This window comes from Dipodomys ordii, unplaced genomic scaffold (assembly GCF_000151885.1).
Source record: "Dipodomys ordii isolate 6190 unplaced genomic scaffold, Dord_2.0 Scaffold18, whole genome shotgun sequence".
NCBI classification, from domain to species: Eukaryota; Metazoa; Chordata; class Mammalia; order Rodentia; family Heteromyidae; genus Dipodomys; species Dipodomys ordii.
Genome location: NW_012267234.1, coordinates 11,500,116 through 11,517,630, shown reverse-complemented (window position 1 = coordinate 11,517,630; position 17,515 = coordinate 11,500,116). Strand labels below are relative to the sequence as shown.

Sequence of the window (17,515 nt, the reverse complement as noted above, 5' to 3'; positions counted from 1 at the left end):
CACACACACATACATGCCCACATATACCAATATACACCCTCCACATTTCAAGTCCCACCAAAAAAATCATTCCTTTAGTCCATCCTCCTAGGAGAAAGAGGGTGCTATGCATTAAGTCACCAACACCTTAGTGTGAATTTCTTAATCAGATTTTCCCTGTGCATCAGCCAGGTGTTAAGAAAGTCCTAAGCTTTTAAACAGGAATGAGAAGGCATGGACTAGCAGGGCGGGTGGAGGGGTAAGCCAAGGAGAAGCCAGGTGGTCAGGATCCTCCAGCTTCCTTTCCTCCTTTCAGCTTGGTGGGAGCTCTGCCATTGTCACCCGAAAGCACCATCATTGCCACATCAGCAAGGAAGAGGTGTGTGCTGTGTTCTAATCAAACTTTTGTTATGGCTGCTAAAAGTTGAATTGCACCCAATTTTCACAAAAAAAAATTATTTTCTCTTCCAACCATTGGCAACTGTAAGAATCATTGGTAGCCGGTGGGCTGCACATGCGCAAGGGCCGCCCGGTGGCTTCCTCACCCGTCCGCAGCCAGCTGATCATCTAAACGCCCTCTCCAAGAGTCCAGGATCTCAGCGATTCCTCCTGAGCCCCCTCCCTGCCTCCCTTTCTCCAGGCCTAAAGAAAAACAGCGACTCCTTCGTCCGTGCACTTTGTCCATGATCCCTGGGGATCTGCTTTCAAAGTGTGGAGGCAATGACAGGGTGACAAATAGCCTGGCGTGCCCGCAAGGCACCAGCGGCAGGCTGCAGCAGACCACTGGCCTCCGGGTTCATGCCGGCTGACTGAGAAGCCAGCGCAGGTGATCTCCATCTGCCTGCCCCTCACCAGCCCACACCTGAGGAGGCAGAGCTGGTGGGGTCCCCATGCCCCGTTTCCAGGACATCTCTATGAAATGACCATCATTATTATTATTATTACCATCTGACATAGCATTCCCATGGGTACAAACAACTGCACTTGCTTCTTTTTTTGTTGTTATTGTTGGTTGTGGGGCCTGAACTCTGGGCCTGGGTGCTGTCCCTCAGCTCTTCAGCTCAAGGCTAGCGCTCTACCACTTGAGCCACAGCACCACTTCTGGCTTTTTCTGCTTATGTGGTGCTGAGGAATCAAACCCAGGGCCTCATGCATGCAAGGCGAACACTCTACCACTGAGACACCTTCCCAGCCCCTGCATTTGTTTCTTATCCTGCTGGACTTTGCCACATGGGCCAGGCTCCATGGTAAGTACTTGACTCTGCAGTTAGGGTGATCAGGACTTATCACCATCTTCAACTACAGAGGATGCTGACACTCAAGGTCACAGGCAAGTGTATGTGACTCAAAAACTGGGTTCCCTGCTCCCCATTAGGCTCCCTGTCTCTCTCTGACTCATGGCCACCCTGAAAGTTTGGGTTTGGACCCTAGATCTTCAGATCAGAAACAGAAACTCTCCCAGAGGAAGGTCTTGGTCCTCATCCGTGCAGCTGATGAATGGAGCTGGTGGAATCACTTGCTGGCACATCACTGATAGGTAGAAGAGCCAGAACCACTCTGCCCTCCTGGGAAAACCCCACATCCTTCTGGATGCTTCAGAACCCAAGGCCCTAGCCTGAAAGGCTGGGCTTCCAACAAGTGGTGGGAGATGAATTTTAGTCTGAGTGTTATGTCTGAGGTCCAGAATTTGACTTCTCCTGTCTGTCATAGACTGTGGGCTTTCCCACTGAGTGGAGGTGGGAAGAGCATTTCTGGGCTGGGTCATGGTTCTTCAGATAATGGAGCAGCCATGAGCCTTAGCACCCAACCCAGGGCAACTGGAGAACATGTAAGAGGAGACCCAGGTAGGGTGCCATTGGTGTCTGTCTTGAGCAGCACCCAAGAGTTGACTCTGAAACTCCTGGGGGGAAAAATGACATGACTTGCCTTTCTTGTTCTTTTCTCTCTTGCTGCTCCTCTTTCTGATCTTGTCCTATGTTATCTTGATTTTTGTTTCATCTTATTATTATTTTTTTGGTCGGTCAGGGGGCTTGAACTCTGTACCTGGTCACTGTCCCTCAGCTCTTCAGCTCAAGGCAAGTGCTCTACCACTTGAGCCACAGCGCCACTTCCGGTTTCAGGGTGGTTTATTGGAGATAAGAGTCTTACGGACTTTCCTGCCTGGGCTGGCTTTGAACCTGGATCCTCAGATCTCAGCCTTAGCCAGGATTACAGCCACTGGCACCCAGCTCTATGTCATTTTTTTTTATACTGAGTTGGACCAAGCTGGGCCTGGATTTCTGGCTCTTGTATCTGACCATCAGCTAGATCTGAAGACTCCAGGAAGCTCCCAGTTTGGCCTCTTCCGGACTGGATCTGCTCACTCTGACCCCGCTTCCTGCTGCCTGCCTGTGAGGGGATCCCCAGTGACGCGCTCAGGAAGGCAGTGCAGGCCAGCAGCCCCTGAACTACACCCAGGGATAATGAATGAGGGCAGGGACAGAGCCAGGCCGCTCCTCCTCACCAGCTGGCGCGGTGGTCCCCAGCAGAGCAAGCAGCTGCCTTCCCGAGGCAGCCTGAGTAGAATGGGCTCCGTGCCTCGTGCTGGGCTGCCAGGAGCTGAGCAGGCCAGGTCCATACAAGGGGTCGTTTCTTCAGCTTCCCTGGCTTTAGGCTCCCTTACATTAATTCCCTTCTTGTCTTCTGCCCTTCATTCATTCATTTTGCTGACAATTATTTAATGAGCATGGATGGGCCACTAACTACTGAGTGTGGAGAAAAGAAATGAGAAAAATGGACAAGTTCCTTCCTGGAGAGAAACAAGGACTGGACAGAGCAGGGTACAGCATTTCTTGGATCCTTTGTCCTGGGTCTGGTCTTCCTCTAGTGCTGGGGAAATACTTCAAACTTGTCCATCTCTTTCCTCCTTGGATGAGGCTAGGGGCATGGATTAAAGAGCCAGACCATGATACTCACAATTCTGGAGCAATCACTGCTCTCCTGGTAGCTACTGGGCATTGAAGAGTGTGGGAGACGGGAAGGCACCAGAGAGATCCAAGGCCAAGAGCAACCCAACTGCAGGAGGCCTGGACCAGTGCAGCCATACACGGCCAGAGTTTCAACACCCAAGGGTTCCCAAACTCACATCTCCTACCCAGAGTCCTCCTCCACGTTCTAGATTTATAAAGCTACCTGCTTGGTCCAAACCTTCCCTATGATCATGTCCTAGTCCATACAGCTATATCATTGTTCTATTTGGGTGGAGAGGGTGAAACAATGGCACTCTATTTCCCCCCATTATGGAAGCTGGGAAAATCCAAGGTAAAGGTGCTAGTAGGTTCTATGTCTGGAAGATGGCATTCTTGTTTCTTTGTGTGGCATAGAGTAGAAAGAGATCGTGTATCTCCACCTCATAAGGACATTAATGCCCTGCATGGAAGTGCCACCCTCCTGACATAATTACCACCAAAGGCCCCAACTCCAAATGCCTCACATGAGGGACCAGGTTCCAATGTAGGCAATTTTGAAAGGATACATTTAGTCCTTAGGAGATTTGATTCAAAGTGAACTCAAGCTAGAGGCATGGCTTAGCAGTAGAGCACCTACTGAGCAAGTGCAAGACCCTGAGTTCAAACCCAGCATTGACAAAGGGATTTCAAACTTAACAGGTCCAACAGGACTGTCCCTCCCTAATGGAGTCCTTTGCCAGCATCTTCCACCTCAGGAGCCCACACTGATGAAGGCATTGCCTTCTCTCTTACCTTTCACACCGACATCAAGTCCTATGTGTTACCTATATAGCTCCTGACAACTTAGGGACACTTTCCAAAACGAAGGTGTGGCTGACCCTCCTGGACAGCTGCCACCCCCCCTGGGCCCACTTAGAATTCTGTGGAGTCAACTCCTAAGATGCAGACAGCGCCTAGCTAATAGAAAAGGCTGGGGAACTAAATCCTCTGGTCCTGTTTGTTCCCAACAGAAAACCCTCTGTTTCCACGTGCAACGGCTCAGGCCTGTAATCCTAGCTACTCAGGGGATTGAGATCTGAGGATCAAGGTTTGAAAACAGCACAAGCACACAAATCTGAGAGACTTCTTAATCTGGTTAAGATTAAGAAGTTAAGATTAACCAGTAAGCTAGAAGTGAAGCTGTGGCTCAAGTGGTAGAGCCTTAAGTAAAAAAACCGAGTATGAGGCCCTGAGTTCAAGCCCCAGTACTAGCACAAAATGAAGAAAGATTGAGAGAGGAGGGAAGAAGGGAAGGGAAGGGGAGGGGAAGGGAAGGGAAGGGAAGGGATGAAGAGAAGAGAAGAGGAGGAAAGGAAGGGGGAGGAAAGAAGGGGAAGAGGAAGGGGAAAGGGAAGGGATCCTTTGATAGATTCCAATTTCCCACATGCCTTCCACCCCCACTGCCCTCTAGTCCCTCTGTCTTTCCTACACCCTCACTTCCATGGTGGTGCTGTGCATGTGTTCAGATCCTTGAATGCGCTCCACCTTCCTCCTGGTTAATTCACCCTCCAGGTGCCCCATAAATGCCAGCCACAGGAAGGTTCCTCTTACACACTCTTTTCACTTCTATAGCAATTGTCTGTTTGGGTCAATGTCTCTCTCCCCCATTGAACCTCAAATTCCTGAAGAGAGAGACCATTTTATTTTTCAGACCATTGAGTCCCCAGAGTTGAGTACATTGCCTGGCACAAACCAGATATTTGGGGACAGAATGAATAAGATCCAGCCTTATCTGTTAATGGCACATTCCCACATTTCTACTACAGTCGGGAGGATCCTGGAGTGGAACATTGCCTCTCTAGGGACACGGGACACTTTTCCCGTGCTGGGCATAAGAATCCAAATTCCTGGCCACCAGGAAGTTCTGTTCTGGCAGGAAGTAGAGCAAATTTGTTTGCACATCAGGCCCAGGGCTCCTTGCCAGATCTCTAGCTGAGCCAAGCTAGCCACATACTCAGCCTGGCAGATTTAGATTCATTTGCTTCTCTATTTCCTTTTAAGTGAGTTAAACAACAGAATTCTATTTGTCACCATTCTGGAGGCTGCAAAATCCAAAATCTTCATCTAGGCCTTCGCTTTTTCTACCCATCCTACCTTCTCATCGTCCAGAGAGCTTGTCAGCCTGCAGTCCAGCTCAGAGAAGACAGAAGGATTTGGTAGATGTAGAATTCAGCTACTCTGCGATCCGACCACAGAATGAAGAGGACAAGGCCAACTCTCTCACTCTGTACCAATCACAATGCTAAGCCACCTGCAGACATTGCTTCATGAGCTTATGAGCAAAATTCTACATAGGTTCTACTAGTGTTGCTATATCATGAAAGAAGAGATCAAGGCTTTGAGAGGTCAGAGGGAAAATAAAATTGCTGTACTAGATGAGCTCAGTCAACTATGTCCCACAGGCCAAATGCAGCCCCCTGCATGGAGAAAAAGAAAAGAAAAGAAAGAGAGGAAAGAAAAGAAAAATATAGTTTAATTGAAACATAGACACATTCCTTGGCTTACTTGTCTGAAACTGCTTTTGTGACCCTATGGCCCATAAAGCCAAAATCATTTTTGTCACCTGGCCCTTTATGAAAGAAGTTTGCAAACCCTTATTTCCAGTTCCCTCTTCTATCTTTGGATCCAAGTATACTGCAAACACATTCTGTTGTCCATTGAAGCTGCAGCTGCCAAGCATATACGACTAAAAGTGTCATTAATGTCACCAAGGCCACAGCGGCCTCTAAGGGAAACAGGCTCCTCTCTACAGAACCACAGTAGATCATGCAATGGATGGGAGCCTGACCCTTGACATCCAGGCATAGCTAGGCTGAAAGCCAGGGTGTGAGTCATGTGACATGAAAAAGATGAGCCAAGCCAATCAGATTCTTCTCTTGGGAATTTGGAATCTGCTTTTGAGGGAAATGAATGGCATGGTCCGGAGGACAATTAAGGCTGTGAGGATGTGTGTGCTGGTCAGCAGAGAAGAACGTGGAGTTCAGTGGCTCTAAGGGGTCTGAGATACTCCAAGGGAAAGAGGAAAGAGATGCTTCAGCTGCTGAAGTCTGTCCAGAGCATACAAGTCTAGTTTCTGTGGGAACAACTAGCGATGACCATTCTCTTTATGCATCAGTAAGGCCTTTTTGGTTGCAGATAAAAGAAAAATACCATAAATAAACTCAAAACCTAACAGGTATGATGACTCATAATAATAATAATAACAACAACAAATAATGATATCAACAACTAAATAATCCCCATGTTCTGCAGGCTCAGTGTGATCCAGATGTCTAACTGTCACTGCTGATACCAGGCCTTGAGGCTTTCTGCTCTGCCTTTTGCAAATATCATCTTCAGTGTCTACTCTGGCCCTTCTCTCCTATCTCTAGCTACCCTACCATCCTCTCCCTCCTGGCATCAAGATGGCTGTGACAGTTCCAGACCTCACAACTCCATGCTGGACTGTGTAGAAATAGAGAGAAGAGCCCAGTGACCCCTTCACCTTTTGCAGTATGTCCTCTCATGGTGGGGGTAAGCTGCACTATTTAGATCAGAGTCTGCTTCCCTTGCCTTCATGTTATTCCCACTTGGAAGAACAGCTGCTCGTTAGATCCCCCTTTGCATCCATCATCTCTCTTGATACCCCCACAAAAGCCTCTGAAGTAGTTGTGTAGCTTATTTCCACTTCATTAATGAGGAAAGCAAAGCTCAGAGACTGTAGACACTTTGTCCACAGTCACACAGCCAACCTACGGCAGAAGTGGGAATACTCAGCAGATCCAAGAGCTCAAGGAGGCCTGTGAGTATTCTAGAGCTTGAGATCTCCTGTGCCCACCTCTTGGGAGATGGGGGGAGTCACCCAACCCTCCCCCCCACACACACACACTGCTATTCCACTTCCTGATGTGCTTCAGATCCTCTGCTCACAGGAAAGTACGGTCCACATATCTCAAGCTTTACACTGAGTCGCTCAAAAGATTCCTGCTCCCACCTCTAGGTTCCTCTGGACCCTCTTCTCCCCACTACCTCCAGCCGTTTCCATGGAAACGGCTAGGCTCCTGTATCTCTTTTATCCTCCTTTCTGGGAAGCAAGAACAACTCTCTGGCACCCCAGGAGTCAGGCCTGACCAAGATAAAGACCAAAGAGGCAATCTTTGAGAGAAACATTTGCAGCAAAAAGAAGGTTCCAGGTTGAGCTTCCCGAGTTTTCTGTGATGTTCAAAATAACACCAGGTGCGGGGGGCGGGGTGGGAAAGGGGGTTCTGACCATTACCATAGCCCAGCAGAGACTGGCTGCAAAGTTGTCATCCAATCTCTAGTTTAATCTCCACATTTCACAATTGTCAAGTCAATCACCCTTCTTGGGGAGGAGTTTGGGGGGGTGGTCCTAGGATGGACAGACAATACTTAGTAGAATCCCAGCTCAGCTGGGCACCAATGACTTGTAATCTTAAACTATTCAAGAGGCTGAGATCTGAGGATCGAGACTTAAAGCCAGCCAGGATAGGAAAATCCGTGGGACTCTTTATCTCCCATTAACCACCAATAAGCCAGAAGTGGAGCTGTAGCTCAAGTGGCAGAGTGAGAGAGAAATTGTGAAGGTGGCAATCTTTGGGAATTAAGATGAGGTCTTGAGAGTGGGACCTCCATGGTGGAATCAGTGTCTTCAGAAGAACAGGATGGCTCCTGAGAGAGCGACCTTGCTCTGCATTGCTATTCAGCCATGTGGAGGCCACACGAATCCCCCCCTCCACCACCAGATAGGATTGACATGTTCCTGAACTCAACTCCCAGAACCTCTATTTCTTACAGATTACCTGGTCTAGGTATTTTGTTGCAGCAACAGAAAAAAAGGGCTTAGATTGCAGGAGGGGGTCAGAAGGCTCTGCCTCATTGACTGCTTTCCCCTCCACTCCTCCTCCTCTGTACTCCCCTTTCCTGGGAGCCACAGCATCTCTAAGGGCTGCAGAAGATGGTGGTCAGTCCATCTTTCTTCTAGAAAGCTCTAAACCAGAAACAATCCTGGATTTCCACATCCTGCCTGACCCATTGGTGCTGAGATCACAGCACCTTCGTGCAGACTCCCTAGCACCTGGAGGGGTTTGCTGGCTTCATAGAGAGGCTGGAAAGAAAGCCCTCCCTGAACCAGACTTGCCCTTCCATTCTCTGTGCCAGAGATGGAGCTGAAAGTGCCACCTTCAGAACATCAATAAAGCTTTTCCCACCAAGCGGTGTTAATTACAGTTCCTATCTTTTCATGAAGCACCCGATATTCTTGCGAGCTAACCTCTTGACTACAATTACTTTGGGTCCTTCCACTAACTTTGTAACACTAGTATTACTGCCTCTGTTGTTACAACAATTCAAAGAGATTAAATAGTTTGTTCAAGGCCCCGTGGCAACCAGTTAAGTGGTCTTAAAACCTCAGCTGTCTGATCTGGGTACTTGTTACTCCTAAACATGGCTGCTTCTGCAGGACTCAACCTGGGGATCAACGGGAACGACCTAGGGCTGTTCTAGTGCGGTTTGAAGGTCACCATGGACATCCTGCTGTCACATCTTTCCCTGGTCCTCGGCAGCTCGGGGTGGAAGAAAGCAGACCTTTAAAGGCCTTTGGACTTCACAGAGCGCTGAGTGAGTTTTCCCACCACAGATATGAACATGAGAAGGGTCAGGAGCTGAATCAGGGAAAACGTGATGGCTGGTGTCAGGACTGGCAGGGTCGAGCCCAGGCCCTGAGGAGCTGTGTAACACAGAAGTCCGGGAACCTGTGTTCTGGAGACAGTATATGTCTCAATCTATCCCCTGAACCTCACTTTGCACTAGCTCCCCCAGATCCAAACTGTCACATTTAGCATCCTTCCCCTAGTGATAGTTTGGATCTAGAATGTTCCCCCAATGGCATGTGTTGAAGGCTTGGTCCCCAAAGCTTCCATACTCAGAAGTGGGGCTTCTGGGAAGTGATTGAGTCCTGGAAGCCCTGATCTCACAGTGGATTCATCTATGGATAGTCTTGGCCCCACCCCATCCCCAAACCTCTCTGCTCTCCAGGCAGCAGGAGGTGAGCAGCTCTAAACAGCTTTGCTTTACCCTGCACTTCTTATCACACTCTGAAAACAACAGAGCCACGTAACCACAGCCTGAAAACTCTCCCTAAGATACTGAGGACTGAACTCAGGGCCTGTCACTTGCTAGGCAAGCACTTTACCACTTGAGCCAAGCCTCTAGCCCTCCTAAGGTTGGTTTTCTCATGTTTATTATCACAAGTCAACATACTGACCAAAGAATTTTTTTTTTGCCAAACTCACTAGAGATCACTGGCCCCACAAATGACAAGTGAGAGCATAAACTGATTTGCTCCTCAGAACAACTCTTAAAAGTTAAACACCCACAACCCCATTTTGCAGAAGATAACTCTTAAGACAAGGACAGGTTAGACAATCCACCAGAGGCCACACAGATTACTTTGTGATTCAGACTGGAGCAATCTGACTCTAGATAGCCTAGTCTTAAAACTCCTGCCTCCCTAGAGGCAAGCAAGGGAGGCCTGGTCATTTCTCAGCACTGGTAGCAAGTGAGGCCAGAGCTCATGGACACCTCGAAAACTAGCTTGATCTGACTTCTCTCCAAACTCCTTTACCCTGGGGCAAAACCTGAGTGGCTTTGGAGGCTGGACTCTGCATTAGTCTCTTCAAGGCTCTCTATGGGTTAGCTTTCCTTTTCCATATCCCGCTGGATTCCCCCTCTCCTCTAGCGACCTGCTTTTGATTCTCACTTACCTCCTTCCCTTTCGCTCTCCCTTGGAAGGCAGCTCAGCTAAAGCTCATTAGCACGTGTTAATGAGCCACCGATTCATGTCCCTCCATGGTGGGGAGAGGAGATGGGAGAAAGGAGGGCTGCAGCTGTGACTCGAGGGCGGAGGTGTCCAAAGACCAGCACAGACCAGAGAGGCAGACCATTCAGGCAAGTGGGAAGGAACATACACCCCACAGCCTGGCGTGTCTTATCTGCTGTCCTCAGGATGTGCGGTCATTAACAGCTTTGGTTTGTCTGGGACCAGCTCCGGGCATCCTAGTTCACAGGTGGATGTTTTCCATCGGCTGGTAGAGGCAAAAGCTCCCCAGGTCCCTAGGTGGATGTGGCTAACTCTGGCTACTGCAGGGTTTAGTTCTGCCATGACACCTGGAAAGCTGTCCAGAGGCTCCTGGAGCATGTCCAGTCAGTCAAAGTCATCAGAGGGTAGAAGAAGGTGCTCCGCATGACAGTATACCACCACTCAGGAACAAGGGGACACCCCTTCTCCTCTTCCTCTTCCTTCTGAATCCTCTCTGGAATTTGCTGATCACAGCCATCCCTTGGCTTCTGTGCAAGTCTGGATCCCCTTTAAGGGACCAAGATGGCCTGAAAAGTGTTGGTGGTTCAAATCCCAGCTTTGCCCATTTGTATTTGCTGGACAGACGCTTTTTAAGGCTTTTTTAAGGGGGTGGGGGTCGGTTGTGGGGCTCGAACCCTGGGCCTGGGTGCTGTCCCTCAGCTCTTCAGCTCAAGGCTAGCGCTCTACCACTTGAGCCACAGCGCCACTGCCAAACGCGTTGATCATTTTCAAGTCTCAAGATGTTCATCGAAAAGTCGCCCCTGGCTCTTCCTGGCGGTATGAGCGACACCGAGTGAACCCCAAGTCTGGGAGCCGAGTGTTTGTCCTACGTGACTATTGTACTGGTGGTGTTACCGCTTGTATTGCTACAGCTGGCAATGGAAGCGGCTAGACTCAAGGTGGACCCAGAGGAGGGGGACTGACAGCTTCTCCCTCTTTCCAAGTAGTCCCTGACCACGGTGGAGGAAGCGGTGCGAGGTGGGGGGGCGTCTCAGCGCAACCTGAGCACCCCAAGAACCCTTGGCCAGCCCTGGCCCGCCGGGCCTCCCGCCCCCGCCGCGCCCCGCCCCTGCGCGATTCCCGGGGCCCGCGCGCCCCCTGCCGGCGGCCGGGCGCAGCGCAGCTCGCCACCGCATATAAAGGCAGCGTGGCGCGCGCGGCCCCAGCGCGAGCGCCAGAGCTGAGCCTGGGTGACAGCGCCCGCTGCCTCCGGTCTCCCAGCGGCTCGCCATGGCTGGCCCGCAGCAGCAGCCCCCTTACCTGCACCTGGCCGAGCTGACGGCGTCTCAGTTCCTGGAAATCTGGAAGCACTTTGATGCAGACGGTCAGTAAAGCTTCCCAACTTCTGGGTCCTCCCCCCTCACCCCACCCCATGAGGTCCCTAGGAGACCTGGGGCGGAGAGGCAGGGGGGTACGGGGGGGCAGTGTGGGATGGGGTCCCTTTGCCCACCAGGAGCGGGTATTTCGGGACGCAGAGCCTGCTCGGCTTGGGGTTCTGAGTTTGGGGAGACATCCGGCTGCTTTGATGACAACTCAGTAACTTTTCTTCCCCGGTATAGGGTGCCATAGCCCACCCGCCTTTGCGTCCTCATTCTGGGCCGGGTGGACTTTGCCAGGAGGGGGCCTGGCAGGAAAAAGACCCCTCGTGGCTCCCCTTGCTCCTCCTCCTCCTCCCCCCCCCCAACACACACACCTTTCTCTTCAAGAATTACTTGAAGAGAAAGGTACCTTAGGTTGACGCATGCAAGGTGGCTGCTGCAGCCACAGGTGTTAGAAGCCCACTCGTGTCTGCCCTCTTGTTCCCCCATTCTGGGGTGCCACCATAACTCCTAGCCTATTCTGGAAGCTGGGGCAAGCAGGAGATCTCGAAGGAAAACCCTTGGCCTCTCCACCTCGGTTGGCCAGGAGCAGGAATGAAGACTGGCATTTGGGAGTCCTAACACTCCCGGGGCTCATCTACTTGCCAACCCCACGGGCGACCACAGGAGCAGTGGGTGTGGAGGGAGCCCTGGGGTGCCAGTTCCCAACCTGTTCCTTCATAGTGATGATCCTGAGTGCTTTGGGGGCGGGAGAGCTCCTTTCCTGGATGGGAGAAGGGGGAAGCTACATGGGTCTATGTCTTTGCTTTGGGTGGTCTGGACATGGACAGCCGCCAAAAAAAAAATCAAGGCTAGACTGAAAAGCCTTTGGAAGTAGCTTCCAGAGCTGAGAAACCCGGGGAATCGGTGGCAGTCTGATTCAGGCACAAAGAAACTCCCTTCATCCCTTTTCTCAGAAAGGTTGCTGAATTGCTGTAGACTTTTTCCATTACATTCTCTCCCACCCCAAAAATAATAATAATAAGTGATCTGATTTCCCCCTCCAAGGTCCTGATTAAAGTGGACACCTCCTGTCTCTTGACAGGGTGATGGCTCAGGGTGTTTATCCTGGGGTGAAAAGCCTGAAGGATGGCAAACAGAAATGCTCAGGTGACAGCTGGTTCAAGATCTGCTCTTCCCTCTTCCCAGTCCCATCTTAGGGGGTGTGGAGAGGGCTAGACAGACATCCTCTGCCCCGAGTGCTGTGGAGAGACAAGGGTTAATGTCTAGGGATGGTCATGGGTGAAGTTGTGTTTCTTTGGGGATAGCTGAGAAAACTGGAGGGGCAGAGATGGGTCTCTAGACATCCAGGGGTAGGATCATGGTGTGTCTATGAGTTACAGTCTATCAAGGAGGTGGGTAGGTGGTTCAGACCAAACAATGGGGGTAAGAATGGATTGTATTTCCAAGCCTCAGCTCATGTTGCCCAAGTCCCTTGGCAGAAAGGGCTCTATGAGGATGGCGTTCCCTAAGGATGCGCCTGCCAGTTTATCTGCACCAGAGACTTGCATGATTCAAGGAAAGTTACCAAGCGGCCAAGGTTAAAGCGCTGGCCTCCTGCTAGATGAGTCAGCTATAAACACACAACTCCAATTCAACTTTCCCCCCACCCCTCCTAGACTCACAAGGGACAAGCAATAACTCTCTGGATAATCATGCACACTTTTCAAAATAGTCACACCATCTGAGAGGCTGGGAGGTAGAGTCCCCCCTGAACCGATGAGGAGAAAGACACAAAGCGAGTTAGTGGTGGGACTGACCAGTGCTAAGCCTGCACTCAAATTTCTAGGCACCTGCTGAGGTCACAAGAAGGGATTTCATTGATTTATTTATTTTAGGTTGACACATACAAGTCTCCCTCCCCTCTGCCTATAGAACAGCTCCCAACCCAGCCTTACAGCTGACAGAGAGTTCCTTTTCCTGGGTGTGTACAGGCCCTGGGGCTTGAACTCAGGGCCTGGACACTATCCCTGAGCATATTTTTGCTCAAGACTAGCACTCTACCACTTGGGTCGCAGCTCCATTTTCCACATTTTGGTGGTAAATGGAGATAAGAGTCTCATGGCCTTTCCTGCCTGGGCTGGCTTTGAACCATGATCCTCAGATCTCATAGCCTCCTGAGTACCTAGGATTACAGGCATGAGACACCAGTAGTTTCTTTTATGCCCACAAGGGATCCTGAGCTTGGCTGGAGCATAGCTAAGCTACCATGGGATTTGAAGGACCACTCACTCCTGCTCCTAGGTAAAAGGGGACCTCAACTCACTTCTGGCTTAATTGACCTCTTGGGACATAGCCTCAAAAGAGTCCCACCCTGGATCTAAGGAGAAGGAAGGCAAAGGGAACTAAAATGTCAGAGAAGAGCCAAGTGCCAGTGGCTCACGCCTGTAATCCTAGCTACTCAGGAGACCAAGATCTGAGAATTGCAGTTTGAAGCCAAGCCTGGGCAGAAAAGTCCACTAGACTCTTTATCTCCAATAAACTACCAAAAAGCTGAAAGTGGAGCTGTGGTAGAATGCTAGCCATGAGCAAATAAAGCTCAGGGGCAACACCCAGGCCCCGAGTTCAAGCCCCAAGACCTGCACATACCAAAAATAAAAAAGTGAGAGATGAAAGAAAAATGATCTAGAAAATGGATACTCAGCCAAACTACACTGTTAAAGAGTCTGGAGTGCATGTGAGATGGAGGGGGGGACCTTCATTTCCCCCCTCCCAGCCCTCCCCTCCTAAACATCTCAGGGGTGCCCTTGAGCCCAATGCCTCGCCACCTAAGTCAGCTGGCCTGGCTCCATCTGGACCTCTCTCTCACCAGCTCTGGCTCCTGTTAGCAGCTCAGGCTTTCTTCCCAACTCCAAAGCGCCTTGCTCACCGCCTTAAAGACCGCTGGGGGGAGTCTCCTCCACAGCTCACCAGGTCCCTGGAGTGAGCTACAGAACCCAGTATTAACCAGGCCACCAGCAGGAGGGAGCTGCCACCCTGCCCTCCTGTATTCTCTTAGTAAACAAAGACAAGGAGACCAGAGGGAAAAGGCTGGACCGCAGCAAGAGGTGAGGTCCTTACTCAGCTCATTACCAAGGAAGAGGAGACGCCATCTTAGTGCCTTTGCCCAGAGGTTGTTGTCAAGAGTCACACTTGCCTTGTGAGGGAGAAAAGGAAGAGCAGGGGTTGGAGAGTGAAGAATTAGGACTCAGAGAGGCCATCTTCTTTTCAGAAGATCACACAGTGAAGCAGGAGGGGCTCAGGGACCAGGTCTCCCAACTCTTCCCCATTGGCCACTCTGGGCAGGAACTGGGAGGGTTTTGGAGTTGTCACTCAAAGGCTACACCATGGGTCAGGAATGTAGCAGCTGAGCTATCCTATGGATGGATGGTGGTTGGGACTCCTCCACACATCACCTCCCTCCTCTGAATGACAATGTCTCCAGCCATTGCTCAACTGTTTCCTGGTTATCTTTTTGTCAGGAACTTGTTTATGTGTGCCAGTTACCCAGGCTTGAACTCAAGGCATGGGTGCTGCCCCTTACATTTGTTTTTTTCTTTCTCTCTCAAGGCTGGTACTTTACCATTGTGAGCCACACCTCCACTTTGGGCTTTTTTGGTAGCTCATTAGAGATAAGAATCTCCTGGGCTTTCCTGCCCAGGCTGGCTTTGAACCATGATTCACAGATCTCAGCCTCCTGTGTAGCTAGGATTACAAACGTGAGCCATTGGCACTTGGCTTGTCAGGAACTTTCTAACTCTGCAAAATCCAGGTGCGGGAGAGGCGCACAGGTCAGAGTTCACTGCCCTCTCCCTACGCAGTACAACAGACATCCCGAGCCACTGGTGGCTTGTGAGAAGCCACGCTGTGGCTCAGAAGAGAAACATTTTAGTTTGGGCAACCCTTTGGGAGCAATAAGAATATAGGGAGAAAAGGAATCTTCTAGGGCTGGGAAGGTGGCTCAGTGGTAGAGCACTTGCCTTGCATGCTCAAGGCCCTGGGTTCGATTCCTCAGCACCACATAAGCAAACAAAAAAAAAAGCCGGAAGTGGCGCTGTGGCTCAAGTGGTAGAGCGCTAGCCTTGAGCTGAAGAGCTGAGGGACAGCGCCCAGGCCAGAGTTCAGGCCCCACGACCGGACCCAAAAAAAAAAAAAAAAAAGGAATCTTCTAGAGGCAAGCAGATGTCCATTGGACTAAATGATGACTCTCACTCCTCCTGAGCTTCTGCTCTACCTGGCTAAACTCTCACCCATGTACAGAAAGTTTTGTGGAGATGTAGGTGAAATACTAAACATTGAATTTGGGAGAGGGTGTGTTCTCTGCGGCGGACTATTATACAATGGCTAAGAAGAAGGTAGAGCTTCCACTGCAGCTGATGTGGAAGGTAAAAATAAAAGGATGTTTTCTTTTACTTTCTAAATGGATTTACTGTAGTGCTTGCAAATTTTACAGGAGCATGTATTATCATGCAGACAACAGAACAATCAAGATGTAAAAAGAAAATGTTTATGGAGATCTTCCCTGTACCCCCCACCATCACCAAAAAAAGAATATACCCTTATTTCTAGGTATAGCCCCCTAACTCTAGGTATAGTCTTTTGTGGGAGATTTGTCCAGCTCCAAAATGGCTCTGGTGTGGTTTTGAGACCTCCCCATCCCTCACAGAAACTGGTCCTTGTTTCTTATACCTGGGTGGACTTCAGTTCTCCTGCAGCTGAGGATATGGAAAGATAACAAGAAGGACCACATAGGGCCGGGAAGGGCTCTGTCCAGTCTCTTCTTCTCCTCCTAAACCCAATGGTTCTCATAGGAGTCTCCAAACCCATTCCTGGCCAGCACTGGGTGCCCAGGGACCTCACTCCCTCCCTGAGTACTAACCACTGCTAACTTTCTGTCCCTGGGGGTAGAGGGTGGGGCTGGGGGGGAGGAGGAGGCAATGGAGAGCAATCGAAGCTCCGCAGAGGTGGGGACAGGCTTAGGTAGCCGGCATTAGAGAGAGCTTAATGAAGACTCGTGGGAAAGTAAAACACACGAACTGCTGCACAATGATGCATCACAGACATAAGCCAGTGTGCGCTATTAACATTGTGTTAAGCTAGCCACTGGGCTTATATATTTAAAACAACAACAACAACAACACTACTGGGTCTAGGCTCATTCCATTCAGGGATGGGAGGGCGAGGGGTGGTATAAGGGACCAAGGTGACAACTGTCTATAGATGATTTTCATCTAAACCTGTTAGCAAATCTCTGAGGAGTCCGTAGACATCTCAGGGGAGGGGGGGGAGAGGGGGAAGGGTTGAAGGCTATTTGAAAGAGCCACCTGCCCACCTGGGGAAGCCCTTGGGAATACATGCCCCCGGCTCCACAGCACCCCTCAGCTGTGACACTAACAAGCACTCTGTCTCTGGTGTGGAGCGTTCACACTCAATGTGCCAGCTCTGCCCTGGGCGCCCTCTGAGTGCCCATCGCCTCGGCTCTCAGACTGTGATTGCACCAGCAGAAGAAGGCAAGGAGGGGGGCCATGAAGAGCTGGGGTTCTCCCAGGGAGGCAGGCAAGGAGCTGGGGGACCCAGGGGGAGCATGATTCTCACAAATGAAATGCATCTCCCAGTAAACAGGTATGTCTGCTACCATCAGAAACGGACTTTTCTGTACAACCTTGAGCGTTTGTTTCCTTCCACATAAGATGACGTTTGTCAGGAAGAGCAAATGCAGTGGTCCTAACTATCATCCCAAGAAACACTTCCCTAGAGCTCAGTGCCCGGCCCTGTTCATCATGTTTATTCTTTTCTTCAGACGTGCGGGACTTTACAAGCTGAGGCCCTAGGGAAGCTTCGGGGCCTCAAGGAGACCCCTTCAGGGAAATCTTTCCCAAAGCCCAGAGAGCCAGAATTAATAGAGCAGGCAGGAGGCTCTTCAAGAACGGGGCCTCTCCAGCCTGCCTGGCCCGGCTGGCTTCCCTCCTGGCCGATTGCATCAGATGCCCTCCTGGGCTCAGCCGGCCCCATCTGGGGCCTCCAGCTCTGCTCAGGCCTTGTCTCCTCCTCTTTGGCTCTCTGTGATCCCCCCTCTCATCCAATCTGCCCCGTCCTTCTGGCCTCTTCATGCCTGGGAATCAGCCCAGAGTTAGGTTACCAGCTGTCCATGGGTTCAGGGGGCCCTGCCCAACTCCAGAGCCCTGTTCCAGAAGGAACAGCACAGCCCAGGAACAGATTGAAATTCAAAGGTCCAAACATTCATCCGGGGACTGTGGATCTGGGGCTTACCATCTCACCACAACACACACCAGGAGCCACTGGGAGGGAAGGGTGTGTGTGTGTGTGTGTGTGTGTGTGTGTGTGTGTGTGTGTGT

The 17,515-nt window shown here is 50.6% G+C and overlaps 1 protein-coding gene across 2 annotated transcripts in view; it reads left to right on the top strand.

The window, feature by feature from the left end:
- Nucleotides 1-11,039: 11,039 nt before the first annotated feature.
- The window catches only part of Calb2 (calbindin 2), a 27,067-nt gene continuing 20,591 nt past the window's right edge, over nucleotides 11,040-17,515 (top strand). The window contains exon 1 of one of the 2 annotated variants that reach the window (XM_013012825.1): nucleotides 11,040-11,146. In XM_013012825.1, coding sequence (XP_012868279.1) covers nucleotides 11,053-11,146 — 94 coding nt within the window. In that variant the 5' untranslated portion in view covers nucleotides 11,040-11,052. The remainder of the gene's footprint in view (nucleotides 11,147-17,515) is intronic. The other variant, XM_013012826.1, reaches the window with a different exon arrangement.